Consider the following 20,509-nt stretch of genomic DNA (forward strand, 5'->3'; position numbering starts at 1 on the left):
ACTTGTTAACTAGACCAAAATTTTCTGGCACTCTACTAGCATGCAGACGTCTGCCTACTAGTGAGGACAGAGATTGTACTACTACGTGGACCTTAAACTGGATATCAAGTACGTGGAGTCATCGCTGAAAGGGCCTTCCATAAGACTCAGTTTCAGTTTTTTTTTTGGTTTTTTTTTTGTTTTTGTTTTTGTTTCACACAAATAACCTATTACAGAACAATATAATAGTCTCGTATGCATATATACAGTAGTCCTAGCAAGACGTCAGTAAACTTGGGTTCCGTATCCACCAACGCATGAGCGCCACTTGCTTCCTAACCGTTTCTACGCTCGGCAAATCTTGACACTGTGCGCACAGCTTCCTCCCCCCTTTCCGTTCCCGTCTCAATCTTCCATATCTGTGTTTTTCGATTCTCACCGTAGGGCCGAAGTTGGCCGAACTCACACCGATGGGTGTCTTCCTTTTTTTTTTTTTTTTTTGTTTTTGGTTTTGTTTTTGTTTTCCTCTCCCTTCTCTTCAGGGGGTGAGCACCTAAGCACGCGTGAGGAAAAACCAAAAGCCACAAAGTCAGCATATCTCTCGGCATTCACAAAACAGGCCACCTGTTATTTTTTTCAAGTTCCGTGTTTAAAAAAAATAATCATTAAAAAAAAAAAAAAAAAAGAATGCAAAAGCCTCTCTGTCTCAGACGCAATATTCCAATTCATTCCTGTAGATGTGTTTTTTGGACCATCGTTTCTTATGTCATACAGACCAAAAGCATGCAAATTGACTTGTGTTGTAGTGACTGGACTGGAATCTGGTGGTGTTATACGACTTGTCTACTGTACGTTTTCGTTGAAATGAATGTGCCTCTGCTTTGATATTTAAATAATTATCTATAGTTATTCAAATGTGGATCTGCCAGATTTCCAGGTGCCTTGATACGGCATAAGAAGTTAGATTTGTAAATGAACGTTTGATTTTATTTTGTTCCTCGAGATATCATTTGGAGATAGATCTCACGGCTTTCATAGACGTAGGGGTGTGGCTAAACCGTTTTTTTTTTTTTTTTTTTTTTTTTTTGTATCGTGTGTCACGTCTAGGATAATACTGTGCCATAGAGAGCCCTCGAAATATGTTCGTTATTTTTTTGAAAAGAAAAAAAAAGATGTTTTTATGTTGCCTGAGGACTTTGTCTTTAGATTTGATACAAAGGCTGGTAGCCTCAGCTTTCCCAAAGTCTGTAGTCTCCTTTTCCAATAACTCTTCTTGACCCCCCCCCCCCCCAACCTGCCCCCATCCCCCCTTCTGTCTCTTTGCTGCAATCAAACAAAATAAAGTATTAACCTGATGACTCGATGAAACAATTTTTTTTTTTATGGGAGGGGACAAGGGGAGGTGAGTATTGTCAGTGTGTCAGTCAAATGAAATGTTTACATCAATAATTTTCATTTTATAAAATGTCAATTGACAGTATAAAATATCACAGTAAGCATACATACATTATTTTGCATCTTTTTTTCATGAAATTGTCACTGTGAAATGAACAAATATTAAATAAGAACTACATTTTAAAATTTTCAATAGATGGTTTTCTTTAGTGTAAAATTTAAAATAATTTGATAAATGCATTTTCATTTTAAAAAACATGTTATGTTATTCATGTAAAACAAAGGCTAATTTTGTTTGTTGTAAAATAAAGGCTGTTAAAATAAGTTACTCATATTTCAAACTTTATTTAGTGCACAAGATTGAAATTCACAAGTTATTTTACATTTGCATGAAAGAAACTATCTTCGTGTTAAAAATAATACCAAAATAATTCTACACATGCATTTGACTTTAATTGGATAATCTGTTCATTTGTCCTGGGTAAAAATAAAATAAACTTAAAAGTGTGCATAGGGTATGCAGTATTAAAAAAAAAAAATATATATATATATATAAAAAAATCACACACATACATGTTTGTAAGGTGCAAAAGTATAATCGATGTCCTTCACTGGTTCACTTCTGTTGTTTATCCTGTTAGTCAGAGCGTCCAAATCGATACGGCGCAGGCTTGCCCTCTGGACCGGCGCACAGTCCAGGACTGCTCACTCCTTCGGAACCTGCCGGAAAACGGCTCGGCGAGGCTGTCGGAAGGATGGCGGGGGCACCGCTGCTGCTAACTTGGAGCATCACGGCGCTGGCGTGGGGAGTCCAGGGGGAGGTAAAGTGCAGCCGCTCCAGTCAACACCGCAGCTTGTGTTTGCAGTCAATTCTGTTTATCGCCAGAGGTGAAAATGTTTGGGGAAAAAAAAAATAGCAGAAAATTCAACTGACAGATAGATTAACTTAATGGTAATGTAGAATTGATTAAAAAAAAAAAAAAGAAAAAGAAAAACAAACAAAGTCTCGGAGCAGCAAACAGCGGTTGACTCATTTATTACGTTGTCATTGGATGTCCCCCACCGCCGCCCCTCCTGATCGTTTTCTACTTTTTGGTATCCAGAAACAAATATCAGGCAGCGCCGCTGTATACCTGGGTCAGCACCGAGACGTGTGGAGGCCGGCGATCCACCTCGCGGTCAACCTCACCAAGATAAGAGAGTGTGTGAGGGCGTGTCCTGGAGGTCAGGGGGTCCTCAAAGCTTTTGGGTCCAGGGGGAGACATTTATTTTTCCGAGGACCCCTCATAATCCTTGTGCTAATTCAAGATACCACGTGTGTCCCGAAATTCCATTGGCATAATTTTCAACAGTTTTACATTGAACAAATACTCTAGTTAACTTTTGTTGTTGTTGTTTAAAATGTTTTACATGAATTGGTTAATGTGGTGTAAAATTAAAATGTGTGTATATATATATATATATATATCAAAATATTTAAAAAGCCATTTCAAATATATACAAATTGAGGGGTTTATTGAAAATTTATTTTGGGAGAAATTTAAAAGAAAAGATATATATGTATATGCTTGTATAGGGTGATAAATTTATCACGGTTTTTGTTTTTCTATTGAATAAAGTTTTTCTGTAAAATACATTAACTTATAATAATTATATATATTAATATAATTATATTAATTTTTTCAAGTTGAAATAAAAAAAAAGAAAATTGAAGTAAAACAAACTACAAAAATTATTTGAATAAATGATGGGTTAATGGTAAGATTTAGAACCACCACGGAAACATTTATGACCATTTCAGACGAGTGGTGTGGTTCTTCTGCAGCATCAAGTCGTCCTTTCAGCTCCGGACGTACGACCCGGAGGGGACCATCTTCTACGGGGACACCAAAAACGGCAGGGACTGGTTCATCTTGTCCCTGAAGGACGGCGTGCCGCTCATGCAGATCAGCCGCGGCGGGGTCCTCGTCAACGTGGCGGGCGGCCCCAAGCTCAACGACGGTCGCTGGCACACGGTGAGTTCCGCCAAGTCGGGCAGATGTTTTTCGGTTTACCCCAAATCATCTCTCCGTTCCATTAATCCGTTCTAGTCCGACAAAAGTTTTGAAAAAAAGATATGCCAAATATATACAGATTCTATGCATCCGCCCATCAATTCGGAGGGTCTATACAAGTTCAACAATTATTAAGTGTGTGTGTGGGGGGGGGGGGGGTGAAAAGGAGTAAGGCTGTGGAATGTGGGGAAAAAAAAATGAAGGGCTCTGAAGACTTTGGGCTGGACTTTTTTCTCGCGTCTCTTCCAGCTGGAGCTGAGCAACCGTGGCCATTTTGTTATTCTCGAGGTGGACGGCTCCCGAGGGCTGGTGGTGGGCCTGCAGTCTGATACCATAGAGGAGGTTCTTTCAGGGTCCCTCAGACTGGCACTGGGCGGGATCCTGATTCCGAAGGAGATGCTGTTTGTTCAGGTATTGCAACCGTTTTCTGAGCTGCTTATCCTCACGAGGGTTTTGTTTCAACGCATTGAGTGATTTAGTTTTTTTTTTTTTTTTTTCCTTTCCTTGCCCCGCAGTTTGAGCCGCAGATGGACGCCTGCGTGCGGGAAGGCAGCTGGCTGAACCTCAGCATCCCCTGGGAGACGGACGCCGACGAGCTCCGGCCGTGCTATCAAAACATCCGACCCGGCAGCTTCTTCCCCGGGAACGGCTTGGCCACTTTCAACGCTTCGGGTGGGGGTGGATCACGATGTGACGTCATCACAGCCCGTCACATCCTGCTCTTGGCCTTCACTGACATCGATCCGATACAAAACCCCCAAAACGCTCAGCTTCTAATACTCGCCAGATGTGGCGTTTGCTTCCGGTGCTCTTTCCGAGTCAAACTTGGCTGCACCGAGTTTTGCTCCGATGGATCAATCAGAGGACAGAAAAATGCTGACATCTTTCTAGCCCTGTGAAAGAAAATTTGCAATCTTGTCCGTTAGCGGAGTCGTTGTTAAAATAGTTTCAATTATGTCAACCAGCACCACTGATTCTGGTGGCCCCGAGCAGATTGCATTGACATGGCAACACATGGAGGCTGAAATCCGATTGGACAAGAACATCATACGCCCGCATACACGATAACAGCGTCATTTGATTGAAATCAACTTTGTTTTCTGTCTCCCGGAACAGTTTTTCTGACGGAGCAGGAGCGCGGCATGACGATCGAATTGTGGGGCGATTTCGCGAAAATGGACGGGACCGTTTTAAGCATAAGGCCGCCCGGCCGGGCGCTCACATTCGCTTTAGTCACCGATAACAACACTAAGGTATGCTCGCTGTCAGACATGACAAAAATACACTAGTGAATCATGTTGGAATATTTATTTAAGTGCCACTTATCAGAAGTTAACGCTCATCTGTTTGTCCCGCAGAAGCACTTTTGGAAAGTCATTTTGGATCTTCTCTGAATGGATTTTTTTTTTTCGTGATGGTTGCAGGAAGTCGCACTGGTTTTTGACGGCCATAAACTGAGTCTGAAAGAGAACTTCAAGAGGCTGCAGATGACTTTTGGGACCGACTCGCTGGAAGTGCGACACGGCGGGCACGAATCAAAGGTCCCGTGGGATTTCCTCAGCCCGCTTAAGAAATCTGGGCTTTTGAGCACATTGAGAGAAACCCACGTGGCCATCGGCGGTCTCCTCGGTGAGTTTCAGATTTAGAAATACATTTCAAATGCACTGTATAACTAAACATGAAACGGTAAGAGTGACGTGGGGGCAATTTAGCACGCTGCTTTCGAAGGTCTGCTAGCTTCATGCTAATATCTGTTGAGTTCACCATTCACCAAATCGTCTTTTTGTTTTTTTTTTTTTTTTTCGTTTGGGCCTGCACCAGATGATTGGCATTTACATTCATTGAACTTGATTTGAGTTACAAGCACGGTCAGGGAACAAAACGAAACTCGCGCGACCGTAGGCGTCGCCGCGGTGGGACCGACGGCTAATTTTCCCTTCACTCATCAGGGGAAGATGACGCGGGCTCCCGCTTCTTGAGAGGCTGCCTGGAGAAGGTCCAAATCCAAGGGAAGGATGTGGACCTGGATCAGGCAGCAAAACACGAGTCCATCTCCTCTCACAGCTGCCCCGTGTGAACTGCAAGACTTGCTTTGAGAAATACAATTTTGTAATTCAGGCTTTTGAAACTGACATATTCGGGATAATTGTGCGAGCTGGGCTAAAAATTATCAGCCGTGTACAGTAAATGTTGAATAAAATGCTTCAATCTTGGCCTCAAGTAACGTGGCTTAGACATTTTCTTATCGCTCAGCTACCTGCGAGCGCTATCAAAGACCACTTGCAATTTGTACACGTAATTGGGTATGTTTGATGTCACCTCCCATTGGACTAGATTTAGTTTAATTTAGCTGCATGCTAATGTTTGCGCATTTGCACAAGTATTGGACTAATGTTCATTATTGTCTCTTTTAAATGAATAAAATTGAAATTGACCAATGACAGAAGTGATTCCCAGCCACTGTGTGTTGTGAGAACATCCGCTGTTACGACAAATGATCAAATTCCAAGGAATTGGTGTGAAATCATAATTTTATCACCAAATACTTTTGGTGACATTTAGATTTGGTGGAGTACGCACCCTTGGCTCAATAAATGTAGCGAAACGGGGTTTCAGCTCCCTCTAGTGGATTTCTGAAAATGACGTTCAGGTTACGTCATGTCTTCTGCCGCAATCCTTGATACTCGACATCTTTTAATAATTCCTCGTGGGATAATAGACGATTTCCAACAACCCCCCTTTTGTTGGGGTTTATCCTTGATTCGTTTTAAATCAAATTTGCACTCTAAATGGAAAATCATTGATATTCATGATGATGAAGTGGGCAGACGTTTGTGCTCAAGGACACAATTTTATCATTTATACTTAATTTGAGGGAGAAAAAATGTTTTAGTACAATAGACATTGTTTGGTATTTATCATTATGTTGCATTATATTACACATTTAAATCACACTCTGAATCATTAACTTCAGAGGATTAAACCACCAAAACCTCATTTTAATAGAAGTTCATTGTAATCGTAATTGAATTTATGATTATAATTAACCAAAAAATAAATATCTAATAGAATACGATAAAAATGTACTGTACTCTATGTAGTATATTGCTGTTTTATAGGGAGTATTTTATAACTAAAAGTAAATCAATTAACAAAGCATTTAATGAGACGAATGAATAAATACATTTTGAATAATCCATTTTAAGTGAGAGACAGCGTCACGAATCTGAATTACATTGCTCACCTCTGATCTAGATGTGAGAAAAATGTTATCGTATATAATGTGGAAAAATATTTTTAAATCGTTTTAGCCCTCTGGCAATTTGTTTTCTTGTTTTAATCATATTGACGGCCCTCTGTGATAACATGGATATTTGCACTGTGACTGAGGTTCAATACTATAAAGGCAAATCATAAATACATTTGAAGCTTTGTAAAATAAAATGAATGTATATTTTATACTAATGGCACGAACCGATGTTAGTTAAAACTTTCGTGCAGTAGAGGAAGCAACAACCCAAAAAATTTTCATTTAGAATTACAGCTAAACAAGAAGTAAACAACAGCCAGGCGGGTGCCGTAAATGATGCTCTGCTGTGACGTAAGTGTCGCAAACCAACACCGCTGTCGTGAAAACTAGCCGCCCCCTAAAGATGGCGGCGGAGCTGCATCCCCGGAGCGGAAAGCTGGTCGGCCTGTCCAACTCCAACCGCACCGCCCGGCGCAATCAGCCCGTCCAGGAGTTCAACCACGGCCTGGTGCTCAGCAAGGAGCCGCTGAGGGACCGGGACGTCTTCACTGTCCGTATCGACAAGAAGGTGAAAACTAGCGCCACAGGCCCCGCGGTTGCTACCCCTGCTTGCTCCGAACGGGGCGGGCGGGGGTGTTGGTGAGACCGGGAATGGGTGGACAACGCTCGGTGGGACGGGGCGGAGGGTCCGCATCTCTCTCCCTGCAGTCGGGGGGGCTTCTAACCACCTCTGAACGCTGCTTGACGGCGGCTCTTCACTTCGTCTCAGAGGGATTTTTGGTGTTATTGGGCGTTTTGCTAATGACACAGTGTGTTACTTAGCCATGCTGACAAAAGAGACGAAACGACTTGTGTCTTTTCAGTCAATGAACTCAATGAAACTGCCTTGCTTTTGTTGTTGTTGTTGGTGGTGGTGTTTTCGTATTGGCTTTGACTTGTTAGCTTCTTGGCTAATGTCTTGCCAATGGTTGACCGTTTCTCCATGACGTCACCCAACGTACTTCCGGGTGGCAAGAGCATTTAATTGACCCCTCCGTACAGGGCACTTAACCAGACCTCCTGAAGGCACGTCACCCCACTGTTGCTAACCTCAGACAAACATTAGACAAAATGGCGTCGCAGGAAGAAAAGTCGAGAGCGAAATTGTCCGATTTACCAGCTGATTTTTCACTCGCATTCTTACCGAATCGTGAAATATCATTGAAGAGCAGACAGCAGGGCTTCAAGTGTTTCAGCGAGGGGCGTTTCAATGGTATTTCCATGCATATCAACGGAGAAACCATCGATATTAGCGCGAGCTCTTTCCGGAGTCAGAGGAAGACCGAGAAGCCACATAGTATAATATATTATAACCCAAAGACGAATTCGTCATTGACAGTTAACTATTTTCGTGTTACCTATCACACTTGTGTGCAGAATCTGTATGTGTATCTGTATAGCCGTTTGTGAACCGCCGTATGAAGGAAAAGAAGAAGGCGAAGCTTGATTTACGAGTTGTTTCTCTCGTTTTCTTTGTGTAACGTCATGCGCTCCCCTCAATAATTATTCTTGAATTAGTGCCGAACCTACGCAAGTCCCGACCGAGTACGACAATCACTACTTTAGTGTCCTCAAACATCCTTCCTTCAGTCTTGGTGTCTCGGTGCACGTCGTAGGCTTTTAGGACTCGCTAGTCCGGTTGAGCTTAGCTCGCTAGCCGCCAACAAAGAGACACGTTTGTGCAGTCGGGTCCTCGCAAAGTATCGCTCAACTCAGATGAAGTGTGTCAATCATTCACACGTAGCTATGTTATGCAAGCGAAGAACTGCTAATTTATTTATATGAGACATGTTTTGAAAATCAAAAATAGGGCTTACCTTCGTGCAAACATCTGTTCCGGTTGATTTTAGATGGATTCAGTTGATCATGCGGTCTTCCGCAAAGTTTGATCCATCGAAGACATTTTTCGTACTCGGTCTTCTGTTCCGGTTGATTTTAGATGGATTTCAGTTGATCATGCGGTCTTCCGCAAAGGTTGATCCATCGAAGACATTTTTCGTACTCGGTCTTCGGTTTTGGAAAGGGTAAAAAATTGACCTCCACCAACGAGCCTATCAGGTTACATGTCGTCACTATTACAAAGGCCGTGACTACACCCCTTAACCATATCTATTGTTAAGAATCCCTAAGACATGATAAAACGCAAACAAAAGCTCTACTGAACCATGCGACTTTGTCTGAGGTTATGGCGGACGACAACAGGGGGCGTGGTTTAGGCACATCTCTGGCCTCTGATTGGTCAGTGACGCGGCCTACGCAATTTCTACGGAGGGGTCAATTGCACCAATAGTAAACAAACCCCTTCTTATATCTTTTGACCAAGGCGGAGGGATTGAGAAAACGAGTTAAATGGCTTTTAGCTTGCTGCTGTATTTTTGTATGTGTAAAGTGTAACTGATTATTCATTTGAGTTGTGCTCTTGCTCAAATTCAGCTTCACCAATTCAACTCCTAAGTCAAGACAGCACTGTCATGTCCAGCCTGTATGATGCTCTCAGTCTCGCACGGGGCTTACGCACATCGCCTGTCAGAAAATCAATACGTCCTTCTATCACAGTAGGCCCAAATTGTCCATCCTCTTTTCATCCCACTCTGAACCAGAGGAAGTGGGCACGCTTTTGTTATTAGAACACTCCCGTATTCTTGAGTAGGCATTGGCAAGTTGTCGGATTTTCTTTTGTGACCGATCCCAATGCCTAGTGCGCGTGTGTGTTTGTCTCGCATCCCGGTTGGGCTCCAAGTGATGCTGAAGGTCGTGTGCATGCGCGCCGGTATTCCGTAGCAGGACCCTTGCTAGCTGTCCGGCACCGCAAACCAAAAACAAAACAGAATTGAATCGATAATTGTGTCACATTATCAGGATGAACTTTGGAGGCTGCTCGTCGTTGTCATTCAGACTTTGCATGCATTTAGTTGTTAAATTAGCAAAGGATTGATGTTCTTTTTAAGTCTGAGGATGAATTTTCTTTACCAATGAAAACAGTTCCTATATATGAGACCTCAACATCGGGGGGAGGGGGGGGGGATCCGTTGGGCAAAAGCCAAATAACAAAACCTTAGGCTGGTTGATAAATTTCAAGACTTGATGTGTGGGCAGGGACTAACAAACTATTTGTTTCATTTTTTTTTTTTTTTTTTCATAATTACGCCACTAAACGAGTTTGGATGTGTGGCTTTCCGTTCCATCTTCTGCGTGTGATGTATGTGATGTGGCATTGTTTTACTTTCTGATGTCATCCTGAATGTGTCGAATCGCTGCGTCTTTTATACTGCCGTGGCAAGACGCTTTATTCAGCGTGAGCTTACGTTCCTCACTGACAGAATGACTAAAAATATCCCAGCGGAGCATAAAACAAATCACTTTTGTATCTGCCTGCAATTTTTAGTCCAGCACCGCAGTTATTTAGGACTCACTCCCACACCCCAAGTTCGAGGCTCCAGCGCAATCCGTCAGGAAATGTTTCTCCTGTCCTGTATCGGTTGTCCGTGTTCCTCATCTTCACCTTTTTTCGGCACTTCCCAGGTCAACTCGTGGAGCGGCTCCATTGAGATCGGCGTGACGACGCTGGACCCCGCCCTGTTGGACTTCCCTAGCAGCGCCACGGGCCTGAAGGGCGGCTCCTGGATCGTGTCGGGCTGCTCCGTGCTCCGGGACGGCCGCTCGGTGCTGGAGGAGTACGGCCGTGACCTGGATCAGCTGGCCGAAGGGGACCGGGTGGGCATCCAGCGCAGCTCCCGCGGTGAGCTCCACTTGTGGGTCAACGGCCAGGACTGCGGCCCCGCCGCCAGCGGCTTGCCCCCCAAGCTGTGGGCCGTGGTGGACCTGTATGGCAAGTGCACGCAGGTGACGGTGGTGAGCTGCGAGCCGCCCCTTCCCTCAGCCGAGCGAGAGACTGTAGTTCGGGACGAGGAAGAGGAGGAGGAGGAGGAGGAGGAGGAAGAAGAAGAAGATGCGGTGGTCTGCGGGGTGCGAGAGGATGCGGGCATCACGGCACTGATGAATGTGGCGGCGATGAATGGAGTCATGATGGGAGACGAAGGTAGGGGGATTGTTGCCCTCATTGTCCATGGAAAAATGACATTTTCCATCCTTAAAAGGTACGCTTAACACTATTTTAAAGTCTGCATTTAAGTGTAGGAAGAAAATGTTAACACAAAAAATTCTTAAATCCAAATGTATTGAATCAAAGTTAAATAGAACTGAACTTGACACGCTCATTGGTTAAAAACTTACCACAATCAGTGAACCCAAAACCGTTGAATATCATTTTAGCTCTCAGCTTTCTGTATTACCCTTTAAAAAAAAAGAAATGGCTTACAAATGATTGTCCATAAATCCATTTTCTCCACCACTTATCCTCAAAAGGGTCGCGGGCGTGCTGGAGCCTATCCCAACTGTCAACGGACAGGAGGGGGGGGGGGGGTACGCCCTGAACTGGTTGCCAGCCAATCGCTGGGCACACGGAGACAAACAGCCGCACTCACAATCACACCGACAGGGCAATTTCGAGGGTCCCATTAATGTTGCAGGTTTTTGGGACGTGGGAGGAAACCGGAGAAAACCCACGCAGGCACGGGGAGAACATGGGGACTCCACACAGGAGGGTCCGGTATTGAACTCGGTACCTCAGAACTGTGAGGCCGACGCTTTACCACCTGATCTACCCTGCCGCCCCAAATGATTTTATATTTAAAAAAAACAAAAACAAAAACACGTGTACATGTGACAAAGACTGGTGACCCCGATACGCAAAGTTTGTCTCTCAGGCGTTTCAACATAGTTACTTGACACCAATATGCTACTTTCCTCTTCGACATCTTGTGGCGTCTTGGGGTTTTTCAGATGTATTTGGTATATCATTATTAATTTGCTATATTTTTTTCCCCCCTTTACTCATCAGTGCCTGAGCTGAGTTGCGGTCACAGCAGACCAGACAAGTTCCCCAACAACCTGGAGCCAGACGCAGGTACGAAAACTCGCCGTTAATGCGAGGGCTGCTTTGTAACACTGACCTTTCCTTGTTCTTCCCGGCTCTTGCCAGTTCTGACAGAACACCAGCTCTTTGACGTGTTCAACAACGCGATAGTGTCTTTTTACCGAGCCGAGGACGAGGGCGGAGGGGAAGAAGAAGGCGGCGGCGGTGGCACAGGAGGGAGCGGAGCCCCCGGGAGTGACTTGTCGTCGTCGAGAAATGACGCGAGGAGCGGCAGCAGAGGAGGGCCGTCGAGCAACGACAGCGGGACGGGAGCAGGGGACGCCGGGAACGCCGGGAGCACCGGGAACGCCAACAGCGGAGCAGGAGGCGGGTCGGGGGCAGCGGCGGGCGGCCTGACCACCAATGACGCGTTACTCTTCCACGAGAAGTGCGGCACCTTGATCAAACTTAGCAATAACAACAAGACTGCGGAGAGGAGGCGACCGCTGGACGAGTTCAACAACGGCGTGGTCATGACCAACCGGCCGCTGCGACACAACGAGATGTTCGAGGTGAAAGCGATGGTCGATTCAGAAAGATGCAGCACCCGTTAACGCTTGAGCTCAGGGGCGGGCGGAGTACGGCGCGCTCGCTTCTTTAATCCGCAACACGAGAGATCTGTCATGTTGGTCGTGATCAGTTAGCAGTTTTTCTGACGGAACTTGAAGGGTTAGGTGACATCGAAGAGGTCATCGTCAATAAAAAAATAAAAATAAAAAATTGCATTTTCAGATCCGCATTGATAAGCTGGTGGACAAGTGGTCGGGTTCCATCGAGATTGGCGTGACCACACACATCCCGAACAATCTGGACTATCCTGCAACCATGACCAACCTGCGTTCAGGTAAGGCGCATAAAACCGCACCAAACAAAAGTCACACCAACCAAGTGACGTCTGTCACCTCCTTTGCGGCAGGCACAATCATGATGAGCGGCTGTGGAATACTGACCAACGGGAAAGGCACCAGGCGGGAATACTGCGAGTTTAGCCTGGATGAGCTACAGGTTGGTTAGCATGCACATGCTAACGCACACTTGTGTTGATATGCCAAATAATAAAAGGATTAAGGTGTCCTTGTTGTTTGTGGTCGTGGTTCTCAGGAGGGAGATCACATCGGGCTGATGCGCAAAGCCAGCGGTGCACTTCACTTCTACATCAACGGCATCGACCAAGGTGAGATATTATGGACACCCACCCTCACGGCTGCGAAACAAACGCACCCACCTGGAGTCGGGCTCAGATATGCCGCTGGACTGAACCGCTTCACGCTGTTCATTTTTCCCGCATGCATAGTTTGTTCTGGGTCGATTTTGCCATCCTCTTTATTTTCACAAAAACCTTTCTTTGATTCCAGTTTGGCCTAAAGTGTATCTTAGGGTTAATAATGTCCCACCCTCTTAAGGTGTCGCGGCGGCGCAGACCCCCGGCGTGGTGTACGGCGTGGTCGACCTCTACGGCATGGCCGTCAAGGTCACCATTGTCCACAATCACAACCACAGCGAGCGCCTCCGCCGCAACAACGCCATCATGAGGGCGATGTCTCCCGACGTCGGGCGGCCCCGGCCCACCCTCACTCCGGACTCGGACGCCCCCGAGCGCCTTCTCTTCCACGCCAACTGTGGCCAGAAAGCCGCCATCATCAGCGAGGGCAGGACGGCACTGAGGCCTCAGTAAGTTATCCGGAGTTATCAGAACATCACACGGGTGATTAAGCACCCCACCCACCTTCCAGCGCCACGGACGACTTCAATCACGGCGTGGTCCTCAGCAGCAGGCCGCTGCGCTCCAATGAAGTGTTCCAGGTTCGGATTGACAAGATGGTGGACAAGTGGGCGGGTTCCATCGAAATCGGCGTGACGACGCACAACCCCGCCTTCCTGCAGCTGCCCTCCACCATGACAAACCTGCGCTCGGGTAAACCTGGATGTCAAGTAAAGGCCCCAAAGCTGAGGAGAGGGTTTTTATTCCAAGCTTTCCTTTCTTTTTTTTTTTTTTTTTTTTAAATCTCCAGGGACCTGGATGATGACAGGGAATGGCGTGATGCACAATGGAACAACAATTCTAGATGAATACGGACACAACCTAGATCGCCTCAAAGTATGTGCAACTTCACTGCATTACTAACTTTGATTTATGGTTGCTATTGTTGGAGAGGTTCTAGTAAGTATCTGCGAGCAGCAGTATGTTTTCACGCCTAGAAAGAGTATCACATATGCATTATTTGCCTGGAGGATGCTCGTGGAAAAGTACAGAGAAGGTCAGAAGGAGCTACATTGTGTCTTTGTAGACCTAGAGAAAGCCTATGACAGAGTACCAAGAGAGGAACTGTGGTACTGCATGCGCAAGTCTGCTGTGGCGGAGAAATATGTTCGAATAGTACAGGATATGTATGAGGGCAGCAGAACGGCGGTGAGAAGTGCCGTAGGCGCGTCAGAAGAATTTAAGGTGGAGGTGGGACTGCATCAGGGATCCGCGCTGAGCCCCTTCCTGTTTGCGGTAGTAACGGATAGGCGGACAGAGACGAGGTTTTGTGTCACGGGAAATGATTGCAAACAAAGTGTACGAAGCCTATATTCTATTTATTTTTATTTGTAAATGCGACATTCTTGACAGGCGGGGGACACCGTTGGCGTCGTGCGCAAAGAAGACAGCAGCCTCCACTTCTTTGTGAACGGCATCGCTCAGGGCCCAGCAGCCTGGAACGTGCCCCCCAACGTCTACGCTGTGGTGGACCTCTACGGCCAGGCCGCTCAGGCCACCATCATGGACGACATGGGTGAGAGGAGTTAGTCAGTAGCAAAATAACCCCCCCCCCCCCAAGAAACACCTGAGTAAAGCGTTGCCCTTTTTTTTTTTTTTTTTTTTTGCCCCAGTGGACCTTCCCCCCCTCCCCGAGGACAGCTCAGAGGGACCCACCGCCATGTCCCCGGGGAGCCCCTGCTCAGTATTGGGGGCCAGCGCCGCCACCGACCTGCGTTTCCACCACCTGCACGGCACCAACGCCGTCATCACCAACGGGGGCCGCACCGCTCTGCGCCAGAACTGCCGCAGCGAGTTCAACGACGCCATTGTCATTTCCAACAGGTGACAGACCCAAACGCGTTTGGTTTTGTCGACGCGCGGAGACCAATGTCCCGGCTCGTCGTAGGTGCCTTCGAGATGGAGAGCTCTTTGAAATCATCATTCAGAAGATGGTGGACCGCTGGTCAGGTTCGATAGAAGCAGGTCAGCAGCATCGTCGCGATGTGATATCTGTCGTCGCGGCCGATCTCTCACCGCGTGCGTGTCTGTGCGAAGGGGTGACGGCCATCAGGCCGGAGGAGCTGGAGTTCCCCAACACGATGACCGACATCGACTACGACACGTGGATGCTCAGGTATACGAGTGGAATGCGAGCCGTGCGCGTTCGTCCTTTAACCCGACGTTCGCTTCTTTTTCCGTCAGCGGGACGGCGATCATGCAGGACGGCAACACCATGCGCAACAACTACGGCTGCGACTTGGACTCGTTGACGTCGGGCTCGCGCATCGGCATGATGCGCTCGGCCGTCGGCGACCTTCATTATTACATCAACGGCGTGGACCAGGGTATTGCCTGCTCCGGTCTGCCGCCGGGTGAGAGAAGCGGGGAAATTGATGTCCAAGCCTTTCTCGGCAAAATCTCCCAAATCTTTTCCGGCTAGTGTTAGCTACAAAAGCCTCGGACTAACCAACCTATTTTTTCTTTTGTTTTTTTCTGCAGAGGTGTTTGCAGTGATTGACCTGTACGGTCAGTGTGTTCAGGTGTCCATCACCAGCTCCTCGGGCCCGCTGGACAACAGCTTGTGCACGAGCAATGTCACCGAGAAGAGTTTCCCGATCCACTCTCCGGGTGAGAGAGCTGCAGGATCTCAGGAGTCAAAATGATTTGCTGACGGACTTTGTCTCCACCCCCCCAACCCCGCTTTGTCTGTGTGTGTGTGTGTGTACGTGTGCGCTTGCTTAGCAGCAGGAGTTGCCCACCGGCTCCACGGTAAACATGGAAAGAACGTGGTGCTGCTTGGCGAGGGGTGCCAGGCTGTCCGAGTGGGGGGTTACGCCCACGGCATCGTTTTCAGCGCAAAAGAACTCAAAGTGGATGAGCTGTTCGAGGTACCGTGGCGCCGATTTTTATTGATGTACGAAAAGGCTTCCCTCGCTTGATATATTTTGTGCGTGCGGGCCCGCAGGTGAGGATCGCCGACGTGGACGAGCAGTGGTGCGGTTCGCTGCACGTCGGGCTGACCACGTTGCCGCCGCCCGAGCTCCCGTCGTGCCCGCTCTCCGGCTTCTCCCCTTCCCTCCCGCAACTTCGCGCCAAGGTCACCTGGCTGCTCTGCGGCTCGGAGGTTCGCCGTAATGGCGTGCTGCAGCGCCAGAACTACGGCCGCTCGCTGGACCGTCTGACGGTGAGCGAACCTGAGACCCCCGAATGAAAGGTCCCACTGACTTTTGGTGGTCAAACAACACAAGTTTTGATGATGTGGGGGGGGGGGGGGGGCTAAATTTTCATGCAAAAGAGCATAAAATAAAAATCAAATCAGTTTTATACGGCTATCCATTGTATTTCTGGCATCTGGGAGAGTTTTAATTTGTACTCCAAAATATAGTGAACTTTGGAGCCCCTCTTTGATGTTGTTTTAACGTTTTAAAGTATCCACGGATACTTTCTGCCTGCACTTCTTTTGAAGATGTAAAAATCGCCCTTCAGATTTTTGTTTGGACATGGACATCTTCTACAGGTTCTCAATAGGGTTGAGGTCTAGGCCACCACCTGATTTTGTTACGTATTAGTTGGGGGGCCGGGAGTAGTTCTCCAAATCTTCACTAATGAGTGGGGGGGGGGGAGGGGGGGAATTCAAGTACAGTAATTCCCGGCCTGCAGAGCGCACCTGGTTAGAAAAAAAAAAAAAAAATGCACACGTCACTGCGGGGTGGAAACCGTGTGAAAATGTATTTATTTAAAATGATTTAATTTGTATTTGTTTCTTAGGTTGGGAACCGCGTGGGTGTGAAGCGGTGCAGCGACGACACCATGCACATCTTCATTGACGGCGAGGACATGGGACCCGCGGCCACCGCGGTTGCAAAAGTACACCTGAACGCGTCCGAGCTTCCCCGGGTTACGCACGCGCTGCAGCGGACGCATGTGTTCCTTTCACAGAAGGTGTATGCCGTCTTGGACTTGTACGGGCGGATCACGGCGGTATCCATCGTCAGCTCCACGCTGCCGGAGGACGCCGATGGCGTCAAGGCGCCGTCGCTGTCCTCGGGAAGCTGCAGCGAAGGGGAAGAAGACAGCACGCCGGTCAGAGAGGTAAGCGACCCGCTTGGAAAAGCAAATACCTGGACAAGTAGGGTTACTTTTTTGGAAAGATCTTGAAGATTTTGCCTGCCGTTTTAGAGCATTTTGAGTGATGTCGTCATCGTCGTCGTCATCATCACCTCTTTGCAACCTGTGAAAATGCCATCATGATTTTATCGAGTGTCGTTTGACGTTGTTCCGCCAACAATATCTGCGCTCAAAAAGAATCAATGCCAAGGCGCCCGGGGATCAGTTCTATTGATTTTGTGGCAGGCCGCGGGTGAGCCGTGCGCAACGGCGCCCACCGCCATGGCTTTCCTGGAAAACCACGGGAAGAACATCCAGCTGTCCAACCAGAAGCTGACGGCAGCCAGGGTGTCGAGCTACAACCAAGGCCTGCTCGTCACCGCGCAGCCGCTGACCACGCAGCAGCTCTTCCAGGTACCGCGCAACAAGAAACTTTTCCCTTGATTTGATTTGACCTCCTTTTGCCACCCGTCCAGTTTCAGATCGACCGCCTCAATCCGTCGTGGACGTCGTCGCTGTCGCTTGGGGTGATCGGTCACTCCCCGGACCGGCTCAACTTCCCCTCCACGGCGTGCTGCCTGAAACGCTCCGCCTGGCTGCTGCAGCGAGACTCCATCTTTCACAACTCGCTCAAAGTAGGCGCGCAAAAGCCCTCCCGAGGGACGGCGGCGTCACGTCCCGTCGAGATCGACACGAGCAACCGTTAACTCCCGACAAAACTTGTCTCCCTCCTCAGATATGCGAGAACTACGGCCCTAACTTGGACACGTGCCCTGAAGGGACTGTGTTGGGTCTGCTGGTGGATGCCAACAGTTGTCTCCATCTTTATGTCAACGGCATGGACCAGGGGGTGGCAGCGCAGGACATTCCCTCCCCCTGCTACCCCTTCATCGACCTGTACGGCCAGTGCGAACAGGTACCCGTCCTATAACGCTCGGCCGAGACGAAACGACGGGCAAGAATTAACGCCTTGGGTGTCTGCTGTCAGGTTACCATCATCGTGGATAGCATCCCAGCTGCGGGTGGAGAGGATGACGACGGCCGTTGTCAGGGCGACATGGAGAAGGCGGACGTGGTCGACGGTAGGAACCGTGGGAAATGTTTAGAATTGCCGTAAATCAAGCACAAACTGCGATTTTTAATATCAAATTCAAGCTCATCTTTGAAGACTTTCTGGAACAACCCAGACGAAACTGACCACTTACCTGCTAGCCACGGCTTTGGCGCCACCTTGTGGTGTCTTGCAGAAAAAAAGTGCAATGGTAAAATCTTCAGAGAGGAGGCGGGGGAAAAAAAGTCAATTTTACAAATAGTTTGACTGTACAGTGTAGTACTATACATGGGAAGAAGCCATGAAATCATGCATTGGTTTCTTCTGCTCGTCCAAGCTTTGTACCTGTTCCCTTTTGGTCCGTGTGGCTGTCGATTAGGCATCAAAGAGAGCGTGTGCTGGACACCCCCTCCCGACGTCAGCCCCAACAAGTCGTGCGAGTACCAGGGACTGTGCTCCCGCTTCAAGGACCTGCTCACCCTACCAGGTGACTTGCCCTCTTGCGCCTCGCGTGTTCACAGGCGGCCAAACTCAAGTCGAAAGGCAGAAATGTTGGTCAAAAGTATTCATTTCTTCATTTCCTCTTCATCAAATCAAAATTCCCCACAAACTTTGGTGGTGGTGGTGATGATGATGATTCTCATTTTGTGTGCGGCGTCAAGACGGCTACTTCAGCGAAGACGCAAAGTACAACCTGTGCTACTGCGAGTCCTGCCGCAAGCTGCGGGGAGACGAGCCTTATTACAAGCGAGGAGAGCCCCCCCGGGACTACGCTCTGCCTTTCGGATGGTGCTGCTTTGCCCTCAGGTGAGCCATTGGCGTCACGTGACTTGACTCGTACTCGTGACTTCCGTGCATGTCGACATCTTTCCAGGATCAAGTCCCACTGCGAGGTTTCTAACGCACTGAAGAAGTGGCACATCGCGTACCACGGCACCAGCGTCGGGGCCCTGCGGCGCACGCTCGACCACAGCCAGCTGCTGCCCGGTACGCCGTCGCCGTCGCCGCACCTTTTGTCCAAATTCCGTCGCCTCGCAACCGACGCGTTCTCGCCGCAGGGACGTCGTCCGTCTTCTCGGTGGCTCCGGCGAAGGCCGAGGGGCCCGACGGCTACGGCGACCCGGAGGAGAACAGCGCCCCCGGTAGGGAGGTGCTCAGGGTGAGGCTGTCCCCCACAATGCGCTACTCGGGTTTGGAGACGTTTGCTCCTAAAGTGCAGTAAGTTCCAGTTTACTGTCCTACGTTCTTCTGACTGATCACACTTGAATGTTCAACCTTAAAACAGTTTGAATGTCATTATCGATGAGTCAGTCAGGCCCGAATACATATCAAACTGATCTCCAATAATGGCAGAGCAGAGAATGCAAACGTTCCCTTTGAGACACGCATTTGGTGTCGTCTCCCCGTCCAGATTTCGGGACCCTCGCTCTCACCGCCGCCACCAGGCCCAGGTGGGCTTCCAGGTGTGCGTCAGGCCGGGCTCCTACAAGGCGGGGCCGCAGCAGACGCTCGGCCACGGCGAGCCTCTGGACCCCCGCTTCAGCAACTCGGAGATCGAGTGGGTCACGAAAGAGCAGGGGGGGACGCTCCTCTACGGTCTGCTCGTGCGGGTGGAGTGAGCCCCCGTGGACCGGACCCTGGACACGGTCTTGAGACTTTCGATAACTTGACAACCAAATCCAAGCCCTGCCTTTGAGACACAGACTCCTCTGGGATCCACTCGATCCAAAAGATTGTTGACATTTTCCACTTTGGCGGTTTCATAGAACAACAGACACTGCCTGCACTTTATGTTTTTTGACAATATTTATTTTTTTTAATTCGACTAAAAAGCAACTACACATTTTTGTTTGTTGAGTAAACAGACAGACAACCCCCCCCCCCAAAAAAAAAAACGTCTCCTCTACCCCAAGCCTGACATCATTTTTCACATGCAAAAAAAAAAAAAACCCAGAAAAAAACTTTTTTTTATTTTAAGAGTGAACTTTTACGGTTGGATTGTTTACACATCTTGTTGTTATTGTCCCATTTTCTCACGAAGCTGACCGTCCGTCGTTTTTTTTTTCAGCAGCTGTTTTTGTTGACGGATTGTGTCTGGAGGAAAGTATTTGAAACGAGCAGCTGGGATCTGAGCTAGATCCAAAGAGATTTGTTCGACGAAACAAAAAAAAAAACAACAACTTCCAATCAAAAATGTGAAAAAAATGTTTTATGGGTAATTCATGGCCCAACGCTGCTTTATAAATTTTGCTTTCCGGTATGTTTCATTGTATATAATATCTTCCTGGTTTATATAAATGTATATATTGGGAAAAAAAATAAACTGACAGTATGCACATTGGGTTTTTATCCTGACCCTCAATAAAAAACAACCATGTATCGTAAGGCGTTTTTTTGCACAAAAAAAACGACCATG

General features: G+C 47.8%; 2 protein-coding genes across 4 annotated transcripts; both read left to right on the plus strand.

Moving 5' to 3' along the window:
• Positions 1–2,062: 2,062 nt before the first annotated feature.
• shbg (sex hormone-binding globulin) lies at positions 2,063–5,648 on the plus strand. Its single transcript, XM_061808850.1, has 7 exons — positions 2,063–2,575; positions 3,176–3,389; positions 3,678–3,839; positions 3,944–4,100; positions 4,545–4,681; positions 4,853–5,057; positions 5,378–5,648. The coding sequence occupies exons 1-7, from the start codon at positions 2,427–2,429 to the stop codon at positions 5,503–5,505; spliced, it is 1,152 nt and encodes a 383-aa protein (XP_061664834.1). The 5' UTR covers positions 2,063–2,426; the 3' UTR covers positions 5,506–5,648.
• A 1,381-nt stretch (positions 5,649–7,029) lies between these two features.
• neurl4 (neuralized E3 ubiquitin protein ligase 4) lies at positions 7,030–20,431 on the plus strand. Of its 3 annotated transcripts, none has more exons than XM_061808809.1 (29): positions 7,030–7,246; positions 10,240–10,756; positions 11,618–11,683; positions 11,759–12,204; positions 12,425–12,536; positions 12,609–12,697; positions 12,794–12,866; positions 13,096–13,363; positions 13,426–13,607; positions 13,705–13,790; positions 14,307–14,469; positions 14,567–14,777; positions 14,842–14,918; positions 14,991–15,069; positions 15,138–15,307; positions 15,435–15,563; positions 15,678–15,823; positions 15,901–16,119; positions 16,704–16,802; positions 16,875–17,027; positions 17,289–17,456; positions 17,519–17,677; positions 17,779–17,958; positions 18,031–18,124; positions 18,473–18,580; positions 18,756–18,900; positions 18,968–19,080; positions 19,152–19,311; positions 19,505–20,431. In XM_061808809.1, the coding sequence occupies exons 1-29, from the start codon at positions 7,082–7,084 to the stop codon at positions 19,710–19,712; spliced, it is 4,785 nt and encodes a 1,594-aa protein (XP_061664793.1). In that variant the 5' UTR covers positions 7,030–7,081; the 3' UTR covers positions 19,713–20,431. The 3 variants fall into 3 exon arrangements, with proteins under 3 accessions (XP_061664793.1, XP_061664794.1, XP_061664796.1); XM_061808810.1 differs by having other exon boundaries at positions 15,681–15,823; XM_061808812.1 differs by having other exon boundaries at positions 15,684–15,823.
• The last annotated feature ends 78 nt before the right edge of the window (positions 20,432–20,509 follow it).

Source organism: Syngnathoides biaculeatus, chromosome 21 (assembly GCF_019802595.1).
Source record: "Syngnathoides biaculeatus isolate LvHL_M chromosome 21, ASM1980259v1, whole genome shotgun sequence".
Classification (NCBI taxonomy): domain Eukaryota; kingdom Metazoa; phylum Chordata; class Actinopteri; order Syngnathiformes; family Syngnathidae; genus Syngnathoides; species Syngnathoides biaculeatus.